At 33.5% G+C, this 13,467-nt stretch overlaps 1 protein-coding gene across 1 annotated transcript; it reads left to right on the top strand.

Moving 5' to 3' along the window:
• Nucleotides 1-5,205: 5,205 nt before the first annotated feature.
• On the top strand, nt 5,206-11,163 carry LOC112035413 (ABC transporter C family member 10-like). Its single transcript, XM_065762256.1, has 11 exons — nt 5,206-6,600; nt 6,769-7,089; nt 7,185-7,271; nt 7,735-8,322; nt 8,408-8,572; nt 9,255-9,549; nt 9,712-9,926; nt 10,001-10,306; nt 10,461-10,524; nt 10,605-10,844; nt 11,051-11,163. The coding sequence occupies exons 1-11, from the start codon at nt 5,206-5,208 to the stop codon at nt 11,161-11,163; spliced, it is 3,789 nt and encodes a 1,262-aa protein (XP_065618328.1).
• The last annotated feature ends 2,304 nt before the right edge of the window (nt 11,164-13,467 follow it).

A 13,467-nucleotide genomic window follows, 5' to 3' on the forward strand; every position in this document is an offset into this window, starting at 1 on the left:
TTCATCACATTCACTTAAAATCCGAAATGACTAGAGATTCAAAGCTTCTTGAATGAAATACCAGGCAAAAAATAAAAATAAAAAGTTATTTTGAAGACTAGAGTCTTCAAAATAAAACTGGATTAGTTAATAAAAGACATTGTACAGGGTCAGCAGTTTGGGAGAGACATTTAAGTCTTGCAGGTATGATGAAAAACTAAATATTATCAAATAAAAACCCTTCAAAATGACAATTTTTGCATGATTACAAGTTAATTATAGTAATTATATAAACAAAAATTATCACAATTAATATTGTTATTTACAAATAATTAAAAATATATTGTTTGCCCTATGTAGTTTTGTGCACTATTAAATTCCTAAAAAAAAGATTGCCCCATGCACATATTTTGATTTGGCTTCGCTATTGCCAAAAATTCCAAACAAAGATACAGGTCCTGATGCATATGAAGCAGTAGCTCAATTCATGATGCATGCATGGACCATGTGGCGTAGCAAATATGAAGCAGTAGCTCAATTCATAATGCATGCATGGATCATCTGGCGCATTAAACAAAAACTCACCCGGCATGGTAAATGGCTCTTGCACTAAGAAATTAATTTCCAAAGAGATAACAATAGGTGCTAATGGATATCCAATTTATTTTATGTAACGATCAAATGTCATTACAGCACAATTGGGATGTTAGAAGATAATTTTTGTTGAGCCGTCATCATTTTATATTCAATAGTTGTTGCACCAATGCAATTTATTCCTTTCTTTATAATAATGATTTATTTTGCTATTATTTTTCAAATAAAAAATATATTTTATAAGTTTATGATAAAACCATGCAATCGCATGAGCCTTTAAGTAGTATATATATACACTTCTCCACTTCCCTAACTATATCTGAAATCTCCATATTTTGTGTTCCTTCTTTTTCTACATGCACTCTCTTTTCGTTCTACAATTCTCCACATTTCTAAGCATAATTTCCATATTTTGCGTTCATTATAGCATGCTCTCTCGTGCTCAACCTTCCATAAAAGAATAAAATATGTCATAGTGGACACTGGTAAGTTCAACAGCAAGCAGATTAGTACACTGGTTAGTTGTTTAACATTTTATGTATACTTCTCTTTATTCTCCTCTTTTTAACTCTCATTTTCACAAGGATTCCATATAGGGTACCTTTAGTTTTTAGAGTTTTTAGCTTATTTTGTTTATGTATGGCTTTTTAAAATTTCACTTTTTCTACAAATTTATGTTCCCTTGTTGTTTGGCCTTTTCATTTAGCTTTTAGCTTTTTCAAGGGTTTAGTTTTTAATTATTATTTTTGGTTTTTGTACAATTTTTTAAAACCTCTTTTTTTTTTTTTTTTTTTTTCCTTCTTTTTTCAAAGTACAAGAATAATTTAGTCTACTTTAAAGAAAACATATGGTTAATGAAATATGGAATTGCTTATATTTTTAAGTAGTTGCATTTAATGCTGAGTTGGTTTCTCTTACTGGAATGCTTGCAGCAAAGCAATCGGCAATATGAACTTAAGCCTATTTGTGTGAGTCAGAATCATGAACTTACATTTTTCACATAATGAATCACTTTCATTCACAAGCAAACTGCTTTCACATAGTGAATCACTTTCATTCACAAGCAAACTGCAAAGCAGTTGGTGAGCAAAATACAAAACAGAGAGTTAACCAAACTAAAACTAAAAAAACACCTGCACTAGATATCGGTACAAAATAAAGGTCCAACATATTACTACACAAATAAACCCCAGCAATTTGTTTGTCAATTTTGTTGTTTAGCAGCTGGGTATGTAGACCAACAATTTGTCTGTTTATGGCAGCTGGGTATGTAGCATATTATTTACAGATATTATGGTTTTTTTTTTTTTTGGTTGTCGTTGTTGTTGTTGTTTTCTTTACCGATATTCTGATGATCTCAATCCTCTCACCCCACATGTCGTTTACATCTAGGCTAATCTAAGATCAAGAACGTGCAAATAGGGCAGACCTAGGATTTCAAGCTAGGGGACTGAAGCATAAGGAAAAAAAATCCAAATAAGTATCCATATAGTACTAACAAACTATCAATTACGATAAATACACAAGATAATTGTTTCTTAATATGTTAAGATGTAATCATTTATCAACAAAGACAAAAAACACAATAATATTGTTTCTTAAGAGCATCAGCTGTTGGAAAAAAAAATTATTTTCACAGACCAAAACTTACTTTTGCTATATGACTATAACATTTGAAATTTCTTGTACAATAGTGTTTTTGGTATTTGATGTTCTAAAGAGTACTAAATTTTAAGTATTTAGAACATCAGATACTAATACTCTAATACTGGGTTGATAAGATTTTTTATTTTTTATTTTAAAGTTTTGTTTTTGTTAAGTTTTTGAGTTTGGTAGTTCTTAGTTGGGCTAGGCTAGTTAAAAGGGAGTGGTTTAAGTTGTTGGAAGAGTGAGACGTAACACTATAAATAAATAAAAAATATAATCTATAAAAAAAATTTCTTTTTTTTCATTGGGCCGGGGGCCCAAAAGTGTATTTTCGTTGGGCCAGGGGAGGCCGGGCCCCCTTGGGTCCGTCCCAGTGTGCATAGTTATTCCGCCTAGATGAGATTTAACCAAGTATAATTCATACTGCAATTTTATAAATTGAACTCTACTAATTTTTTTTTCCTCAAAAAAAAAAAAAAACCTCTACTAATTCTAAATTTCATGAACAAAAAGAAATCTTTTTATGTCCAATTTGTTTGGTCAGTTTCAAAGGAGAGTAATTAATGTACCAATGAGAAATAGTAAATTCATTCAAGTTGAGGAAAAAATAAAAAAAAAGAAAAAAGTGGAAGACTGAAAAATGAAAATTACATTAGTGGAAGTATTAAAAAATGACATGTTAATTAAGAAAGAAATAAAGAGTATGAATTTAGATAGAATAGAATTGTAGAACAGAAAAGAGGTGGCTAACTTTGACTTATCTGTTGAGGATCTATCGGCGACCCAAAAAATTTAAGACCAAGGCTTAGTTCTTGTTGTTGTTTCTTAATATTATCAATTATACACTCTCTTTTACTTCCTTTTATTTGTTTATTTATTATAGTAAATTGTGTGCTATAAGTTCTGTATATACCTATAATTTTGTTCTTGTATGCAATACAGAGGTTAAACCGTTAAAGCGCAAAAGGGAAAACAGAAAGATGAATGGTGACAGTGATTCTGTTGGTCTTGTTACTCCATTTGCTAAAGCTGGATTCCTTAGTAGAATGTCATTTTGGTGGTTAAATCCGTTGATGAAAAGGGGCAAGAAGAAAACTTTGGAGGATGCAGATATACCTAAGTTGCACGAGGCAGAACGAGCAGATTTTTTTTTTTTTTGGTTGTCGTTGTTGTTGTTGTTTTCTTTACCGATATTCTGATGATCTCAATCCTCTCACCCCACATGTCGTTTACATCTAGGCTAATCTAAGATCAAGAACGTGCAAATAGGGCGGACCTAGGATTTCAAGCTAGGGGACTGAAGCATAAGGAAAAAAAATCCAAATAGATATCTATATAGTACTAACAAACTATCAATTACGATAAATACACAAGATAATTGTTTCTTAATATATTAAGATGTAATCATTTATCAACAAAGACAAAAAACACAATAATATTGTTTCTTAAGAGCATCAGCTGTTGGAAAAAAAAATTATTTTCACAAACCAAAACTTACTTTTGCTATATGAATATAACATTTGAAATTTCTTGTACAATAGTGTTTTTAGTATTTGATGTTCTAAAGAGTACTAAATTTTAAGTATTTAGAACATCAGATACTAATACTCTAATACTGGGTTGATAAGATTTTTTATTTTTTATTTTAAAATTTTGTTTTTGTTAAGTTTTTGAGTTTGGTAGTTCTTAGTTGGGCTAGGCTAATTAAAAGGGAGTGGTTTAAGTTGTTGGAAGAGTGAGACGTAACACTATAAATAAATAAAAAATATAACCTATAAAAAAAATTTCTTTTTTTTCGTTGGGCCGGGGGCCCAAAAGTGTATTTTCGTTGGGCCAGGGGAGGCCGGGCCCCCTTGGGTCCGTCCCAGTGTGCATAGTTATTCCGCCTAGATGAGATTTAACCAAGTATAATTCATACTGCAATTTTATAAATTGAACTCTACTAATTTTTTTTTCCTCAAAAAAAAAAAAAAAACCTCTACTAATTCTAAATTTCATGAACAAAAAGAAATCTTTTTATGTCCAATTTGTTTGGTCAGTTTCAAAGGAGAGTAATTAATGTACCAATGAGAAATAGTAAATTCATTCAAGTTGAGGAAAAAAGAAAAAAAAAGAAAAAAGTGGAAGACTGAAAAATGAAAATTACATTAGTGGAAGTATTAAAAAATGACATGTTAATTAAGAAAGAAATAAAGAGTATGAATTTAGATAGAATAGAATGGTAGAACAGAAAAGAGGTGGCCAACTTTGACTTATCTGTTAAGGATCTATCGGCGACCCAAAAAATTTAAGACCAAGGCTTAGTTCTTGTTGTTGTTTCTTAATATTATCAATTATACACTCTCTTTTACTTCCTTTTATTTGTTTATTTATTATAGTAAACTAGTTTAAGAAGAAAGAGGGAAGCACCCATAGCTCAAACCCATCGCTCAATCCCTTTTTCATTCATCTAGTCTTAATGTTATGGGGTTATGAGGGATATGTACTTGCTATTTATAAAGTTCTTATGTCAATATTTTGTGCATTTTCTTTGTCTCAGAGTGCAAAGTGGGGGAAGCAACCAGCAGTAGATATGAAGATATTACAAATACTTTGGATCATGTAACAATCACAGAACAACATTCTTGGTAGTAAATCAAATCTTTATTGGTTTGTTGCGACTTCTTTGCTTTCTTATTTCCATCTGTCTCGCTCAAGGAGTTTCCTCCACCGTTTGATTTATTTCCTTCAAGATGTAGGAAACCGTATCAAGAGTACAAGTCTGCTTTATTTGGGCCTATGGAAAAAAAAAAAAAAAAAGAAAAAAAAAAGATAATGATGTGGACGCTGACGTGGCTCAACGTGAACGCAGCAGCATTAAACGCTACGCTTCAGCTTTTAGTAATATATAGATTGTGTGCTATAAGTTCTGTATATACCTATAATTTTGTTCTTGTATGCAATACAGAGGTTAAACCGTTAAAGCGCAAAAGGGAAAACAGAAAGATGAATGGTGACAGTGATTCTGTTGGTCTTGTTACTCCATTTGCTAAAGCTGGATTCCTTAGTAGAATGTCATTTTGGTGGTTAAATCCGTTGATGAAAAGGGGCAAGAAGAAAACTTTGGAGGATGCAGATATACCTAAGTTGCACGAGGCAGAACGAGCAGAAAATTGTTATTTCCTGTTCTTGGAGCAACTTAACAAACAGAAAAAAAAGGACCCTTCGTCGAAAACTCTAATTCTAAAGGCATTAATTTTATGTCATTGGAAAGAAATTTTATTTTCTGGGTGCCTGGCTTTGTTATATGTTCTCACACTATCTACAGGTCCTCTACTTCTGAATGCCTTCATATTGGTTGCCGAGAGAAAACAAAGTTTTAAGCACGAAGGTTACTTGTTGGCAATATCATTTTTCTTTCTAAAATGCATACAATCCGTATCAGAAAGGCATTGGTACTTTCGAAGCAGGCTAGTTGGCTTGAAAGTGAGGTCATTGCTCATAGCAGCCATCTATAAAAAGCAACTGAGATTAACCAATTCTGCTAGGTTGATTCACTCAGGTACTGAGATAATGAACTATGTTACATTGGACGCTTATAGGATTGGAGAATTTCCATATTGGCTCCATCAGACTTGGACAACATGCCTCCAGCTATGTATTGCAATAGTAATTCTTTTCCGTGTAGTGGGGCTAGCAACAATTGCAGCAATGTTGGTGATAGTTCTCACCATGCTTTGCAATATTCCACTTGCAAAGCTACAGAATAAGTTTCAGTCTAAGCTAACGGTGGCACAAGGCGAGAGATTGAAGGCTACTTCTGAGGCTTTAGTGAACATGAAGGTTTTGAAACTGTATGCTTGGGAAAATCATTTCAAGAGTGTTATAGAATATTTAAGGAAGGTTGAGTACAAATGGTTACGTAAAGTGCAGTTAGAGAAAGCATTTCATAGCCTTCTCTTTTGGTCCACTCCAGTTTTGGTCTCTTGTGCTACATTTGTAGCTTGTTATTTCCTCAGGATTCCTCTTCATGCAAATAACGTTTTCACCTTTTTAGCAACTTTTCGCCTTGTTCAGGAGCCAATTGCATTGTTTTCTGATGTTATTGGAGTGGTCATTCAAGCAAAAATTGCATTTGCACGTATTGTAAAATTCCTTGAGGCACCGGAGCTACCGAATTCACATGTCCAGCAAATTTGCAACGTGGAGGGTGTGGATCATTCCATTTTTATTAACTCAGCAGACTTTTCATGGGAAGAGAATTTATCGAATCCCACCCTGAGAGATTTAAATTTGGAGGTTAGACCTGGCGAAAAGGTGGCTATATGTGGAGAGGTTGGCTCAGGCAAGTCAACTCTTCTAGCAGCAATTCTTGGAGAAGTTCCAAAGATTCAGGGAAGCGTAAGTTTCTACTGCTCTTTTACTTTATTTTCTAGTTACAAAATACATTTTAGCCTTGAAGAAAACTCTCTTATTATATGCATTCCTACACTTCCAACTCTCAAGCATATGCATTCATATGGCATAAGTGTATTCTGAGTATTTTGGTTCCTTTCATTGAAATTACAGATTAAAGTCTATGGAAAGATTTCCTATGTTTCTCAAACAGCATGGATTCAAAGTCGGACAATACAGGACAATATTTTATTTGGGTCTGCTATGGATAGTGAAAGATACAAAGAAACACTGGAGAGGTGTTCATTGGTTAAGGACCTTGAGTTGCTTCCTTTTGGTGATCTCACTGAAATAGGAGAGAGAGGTATTAATTTGAGTGGTGGTCAGAAGCAACGTGTTCAACTTGCCCGTGCTCTCTATCAGGATGCTGATGTATTTCTCTTAGACGATCCATTCAGTGCCTTGGATGCACAAACTGCAACGAGCATATTTAACGTAATCATATTTCTTGACCACCTTCCATGTATATGTAATTTAAAAAAAACTATTTATATACTAACTTCAAGTGTAAATTACTTAAACTGTGATAGGAATATGTAATGGGAGCACTATCCAAGAAGACAGTCTTACTTGTGACCCATCAAGTCGATTTCCTGCCTGAATTCAGTTCAGTTTTGGTTAGTATACTCGAGTTTAATAGAAGATTAAGTGCATAGAAAACTTATTTATATTTTATCTAGCATATTTTTTTCCCAATTCAAACAAAAGTAATATTTTGGAGATGTGACACCCTAAATGGATTAGATTCATCGTATGAGTGTTAAAAGTCTCAGATTGGGTATTTATTAAGTTGTTTTGGACTATATGAGCGATTATTAGTAGTTCTAATTGTGACTTGACTTGTCCTTGGGAAATGCCTGCAAAAGAATATTTTACTATGGTTTTATTCTTTTCTCAATCTCCCCTTCACAGGCTTCACTCATCAGATTTTGGTGGAATTCCATGCAGTCTTTAGTTATGTCATGCACTATGAGTGCAAGAGTCACTTAGCCTCCACATTATATTGATCTTTACTTCCTTATTAGTTGGAATATGTTAGTGCCAAATAATGATTTGGTGTGAGTTTCATTTTGTGGACAGTTGATGTCAGAAGGAAAAATCCTGCAACAAGATCCATATTATCTGTTGTTGGCCTCCAACAAAGAATTTCAGGACCTTGTTAATGCACATAAAGAAACGGCAGGTTCTGAAAGGCTTACAGCTGTTAGTTCTACCCATAGACGAGGAACATCGTCTAGAGAGATTAGGAATATTTACGTTGAGAAGGAATTACAAGCGAACGAAGTTGATGGATTGATTAAGCAAGAAGAGAGAGAGACTGGAGACATGGGCTTCAAACCGTACAAACAATATCTGAATCAGAACAAAGGGTTCTTCTACTTCTTCACGGGCTGCCTCTCAATACTTTTATTCGTGGTCAGTCAGATATTGCAGAACTCATGGATGGCTGCTAATGTTGATAATCCCCGTGTCAGCACATTGCGATTAGTAATGGTTTATTTGTTGATTGGATTGGCCACAATACTGTTTATAATATGTAGAACTCTTTCTACGGTTGCTTTGGGTCTTAAATCTTCGGGATCCTTGTTTTCACAGCTATTAGACTCTCTTTTCCATGCACCCATGTCTTTCTATGACTCCACACCTCTGGGTAGAATTCTTAATCGGGTAAGTGTCTGCAACATAAAATATTAATGTCCCTCTTTGACATCTAAAACTAATGTTTCTACGTGTGTCCTGACATTATGTGCAGGTTTCTTCTGATCTGAGTATCATAGATCTTGATGTCCCATTCTCCCTTATTATATCCATTTCGGGTGCCGTTAATGCGTGTGGTACTCTTGTAGTACTAGCCATTGTCACCTGGCAGGACTTAATTGTCACTATACCAATGCTTTGTCTTACAATTAGCTTGCAGGTAATACTGGACAACGTCCTTTGATGAATAATATTCTGTGAAAGCATGCCATAAAATCAATAATATTTTAGACATTATCTAACCATCATCCTTGACTCCATGATACTAATATAGTAGGTAATCTTGTGAAGCGAAGCGAACGTTAGTGCAATGCATACTGTCTATACGACAAATTTTGGACAATGGAATTGCTTTTCATAAGTAATAGCTTAGTGTAGGGTCAAATCAGAAAAATAATATGACAAATCATGTGTCAGGGATAAGAATATAGAACTTGTAAGTTAAAATTCTTGGACTTCTTTGGAATTGTTACTGAATTTTAGGTAGAGTTTCATAATCTTTTACTATTTGTAGGCTTTTGTGTACTCCTGTGATAACATGCCATTTATTTGTGTTAAATTTTGAAAATTATTTTCATAGTGATTGTATGCCTCGATTAATACTGTAGAATTCTGGCCAAATTTTATTATGACTTGTGTTGTGAAAAAGCTATAAGAATTCGTTGATAATGTTCACCTGATTGGACCAATTGTGTAGAGCAGAAATTTTCCTTTCTTGCACTCTATGACAAAGTTTCTTGTTTGTTTGGGGGAGGGCTGCTCCTTTCAATTCAAGTGAAATGGTATCAAGTTTTATTTTGGTTTAACAAGTATATTTGACAGAAAATGTTCCCTTTTACTAGAGATACTACTTTGCCTCCGCAAAAGAATTGATGCGGATGAATGGAACGACCAAGTCCTTTGTGGCAAACCATCTAGCTGAGTCTGCAGCAGGAGCCATGACGATAAGAGCTTTTGAGAAGGAAGACCTGTTCTTCAAAAGGAATCTTGGGCTCATTGATACAAATGCCAGTCCTTTTTTCCACTGTTTTTCAGCAAATGAGTGGTTGGTTCAATGGATAGAACTACTCTGTGCGATTGTTCTTGCATCTGCAGCACTTTGCATGGTTTTGCTTCCTCATCAGACTTTTAGCCCTGGTCAGTATACGATTGCTATTCTTGGAAGTAGGACCATTTCAGTAATTTAGTTACTTAAACATCTTTTAGGCCTCTGCCTTATTTTTTAGGAAGAAAATTTTGGAAATATAATTCAGAGATGATATTGAACTACCGCCTCTCCTATATGATTTGCAATTGCAGGATTCATTGGAATGGCACTTGCTTATGGACTTTCCTTAAACATGATGGTTGTCCGTTCAATTCAAAAGCAAAGCACTATAGCAGATAACATCATTTGTGTGGAAAGGCTAAATCAATATATGCATATTCCCAGTGAAGCACCTGAAGTAATAGAAGAGAACCGCCCCACAACTAATTGGCCAGTTGTTGGTAAAGTGGAGATACAAGATTTGCAGGTAAATTTTGATTCATTTAATGTCAAATCAAAGGAAGTTACATGTACATACTGAGATAGTTGATTTGAAAACAGGTCAGATATAGGCCCAATGCACTGCTTGTTCTTTGTGGGATAAGTTGCACTTTTGAAGGAGGGCACAAGATTGGTATTGTTGGCCGAACTGGCAGTGGGAAAACTACTCTAATAGGTGCTCTTTTTCGTTTGGTGGAGCCAGCTGGAGGGAAGATTATTGTTGATGGCATTGACATCTCTACAATTGGACTTCATGATTTGAGGTCACGTTTCGGAATAATACCTCAAGATCCTACTCTTTTTAATGGAACTGTGAGATACAATTTGGATCCCATGTCTCAACATTCTGACCAAGAAATATGGGAGGTACTATTTCAGTTATTTTCCAGTTCTGGTTGCTTTAACGTTATAAGTATTCATTGGATCTTCCACTGGGTGAAACAATGCTTATAAAGAAGTATTAATCATTTAATTCTCTATGGGTTTGAATTTTAGAATAAGTGATATTTTCCGTTTGAAGGTTCTTGGAAAGTGCCAGCTACAAGAGGCTCTTCAAGAGAATGGAAAGGGCCTAGACTCCTTAGGTAACGTTTCAATATTTTAATGTGTGGCACGTGCTGAGTTCTAAAATTTGATCATTAACAACTATGAACCTGTCACTCAGTTGTGGAATCTGGATCAAATTGGAGCATTGGGCAGCGGCAACTTTTCTGTTTAGGCCGTGCACTTTTGAGGAGAAGTAAGATATTGGTGCTTGACGAAGCAACTGCATCAATTGATAATGCAACCGATATGATTCTGCAGAAAACTATTCGGGCTGAATTTGCAGATTGTACTGTGATCACTGTAGCTCACAGGATACCCACGGTGATGGATTGCACAATGATTCTCGGTGTTAGTGATGGTAAGTTACACATTACTCCAACCCTTGGATATAGAATTAATGTTCCCTTTTTGTTTGAGCACCCAAATCCTTTACATGTCTGTGGATGCCTATGCCTTCCATTATATTGATATATCTAAGTTTTAAATTTCCTAATCCAAATATTCCCAAGATCTAGTTTTGGCATGAATACGTTACTAATAGGAAATGTTTCCATTGTATTTCAGGAAAATTAGTGGAGTATGATGAACCAATGAAGTTAATGAACAAAGAAGGTTCCCTGTTTGGGCAGCTTGTTGAGGAATACTGGTCTAATCTTCAGTCTGCAGAATCAAATTGAATATAACAAAAATTTCTTAAGTAGCCTTTTATTGGCTCTGGCCTGGTGTTGTGGAAGAAATGTAAAGAAAATAAGTTTATTTAATATAAATAATAATAATTTCTAGTTTTACCTCACACTAAATAGTATCCTGGAACCACCTATGCATAACCCAAATAAACCACATGGCACAACAGATACATACTTGAGTTGATGCAAAGGAAACCTCAATGTCTAGTTTTTGAGTCCAAATCTTCTGTCCCACTTTTCCTGCTCTTCTATACTCCACCAATAAATACTTATCACGTGTTCACCTAATTAATTAAATACTACTATTAATTAGTAACTGTAGAATTAATAAGTCAAATTAATAATTGTAAAATTAATAAGTCAATAATGATAGTATTTAATTAATTAGGTGAACACGTGGCAAGTATTTATTGGTGGAGTATAGAGTGAGGCAGGAAAAGTGGGACAGAAGATTTGGACTCTTAGTTTTTATGTCCTGGTGTTCTCCCTCCTTTTAACCTTCAGGTCCTCCTATTCCACAAAGCCACTAACTCTAAATTCTAAATTTAGGGCTTGATTTGGGGATATTTATTTGCTACCAATAATTTCTTTCCATTGATAGTTAAATCATGTAATTGAGAACCCAAATTGAAGATTTGAGCCATTAATTAGGATGTATAGTGGCTTTTAGTGAATTATTAATGATTTTAAGTCTTAGGGTTAGGGTTACAAATGACATTCCTAATTTGGGGGATTTTTGTGTTCCAGCTATCATCTCCTTAAATTGATAGTATAGAATGAAATTAAGATTCTTAATTAAGGATTGGAACTCTCAATTTGGTTAGATTATGACCAGATTATAATCATCTATCAAATAGGGATCTTTAAGGATTAAACTTATAAGGGTTTTACTAACATGTTTCCTTAATGTTAGTAAACAATTTTAGGAAATGTTTTATGGACAAATGAAGAAGTGATAAAATTTTTCGGTAGCTTTTCCAATTTTCAATAAAATGTTTCTTAAAATGGATGATTAATGTATGCTCCTAAGGGAATACATTAACCGGACCCAACTTATAAAATTAAATTAAGATTTTCCAATTTAAAAAGGATTTCACTAAATGGCACTGAATTGACTAAAATAATATGTAACTAGAGCATCTAAGTAGGGTTTGTTATAGCAATTGGGTAAATCATAATATATTTTAAAGTAATCAAAGAATAAAACATTAAGGCTAGGACTAGGCCAAATTTTGGGGTTTTAATGATATGAATGTTTTTCTATGAAATTTAAAGTGCACAAATGAAATTTACGCATCTAGTTACAAGCATAAACCTTTAATTTGATGAGATGAACTAAGATTTATGAATCTTAGGGTTTATATGTATGGAATATGTAATATATATATATATATCTATGAGTTGGGTTAAAGTTACATTTAGGGTAACTTTAAGTAATGTTTTATCACTCAATATTTTTTAATTGGATGCGAATTTTAACAAATCCATTTATCCATTGTTAGATTAAATTATCTTTGTATATTCTTCATGCTTGCAAAGTTTCGAGGTGATAAAAAATTAATAGCCATATCATCAATCAATTATTTAAATTCAAGTTTTTATAGATTAAAATAATGCATAAAAGATGAGTTTATGGATCGAGTGGTAAATAATATTCAATTGACATGAAAATTAGCATGAATGTTAAGAACGTATAATTCAACGGTGAGAATTTCAAAATATGAATTATATAACAAGTTATTGCACGGTGTAACATTGCTTAGAGTTATACTAGATGTAACTTGAATCCAACCCTATGTATGTATGTGTAATAATAATAATAATAATTTAAGACAAAATAGCACTTAAAAAAAAGAGAGGAAAATAGTTCTCAATTAGCCATTTCATAAAATCATCTTAAGAGATGAGTTCAAGGAGGGTTGGAATCATCCCTTCAAGAGGCAAATTTTTACCCATAGAAGAGGTTTGAACTTATTATTAGATGGCATTCAAGTGTTTTTTTAAAAGATAGTTTCAACTTATGATGTCCACTTATGATAATAGCTCTTTATCATTAGACCAAAACACTAATTGGTTTTTGGTGTAGGTGGAGATTGAACCCCATATCTCTTATTTAATAATCAGAAACTTTACCAGTTAAGCTAATTGAAATCCACGATGGTTCTCAAGTTAATTCAATTATTCACGACTCATATATATTTTTTTTAGGAACACCACTCACATTCTTGACATGATGAGATGCTATATATACAAAATATGTTTGGCGAAAATACAATGTTTGTCCTTGAAGTTTGT

The sequence above is a fragment of the Quercus suber genome, unplaced genomic scaffold, assembly GCF_002906115.3.
Source record: "Quercus suber isolate HL8 unplaced genomic scaffold, Cork oak 2.0 scaffold_449, whole genome shotgun sequence".
NCBI classification, from domain to species: domain Eukaryota; kingdom Viridiplantae; phylum Streptophyta; class Magnoliopsida; order Fagales; family Fagaceae; genus Quercus; species Quercus suber.

What these genes read in the sequence shown, in the direction of transcription:
- LOC112035413 (XM_065762256.1), top strand. Translation starts at nt 5,206, where the DNA reads ATGAATGGTGACAGTGATTCTGTTGGTCTTGTTACTCCATTTGCTAAA. An exon ending in TGGGTAGAATTCTTAATCGG is followed by an intron (nt 8,323 to 8,407) that starts GTAAGTGTCTGC and finishes CATTATGTGCAG; the next exon opens with GTTTCTTCTGATCTGAGTAT. An exon ending in GTCTTACAATTAGCTTGCAG is followed by an intron (nt 8,573 to 9,254) that starts GTAATACTGGAC and finishes CCCTTTTACTAG; the next exon opens with AGATACTACTTTGCCTCCGC.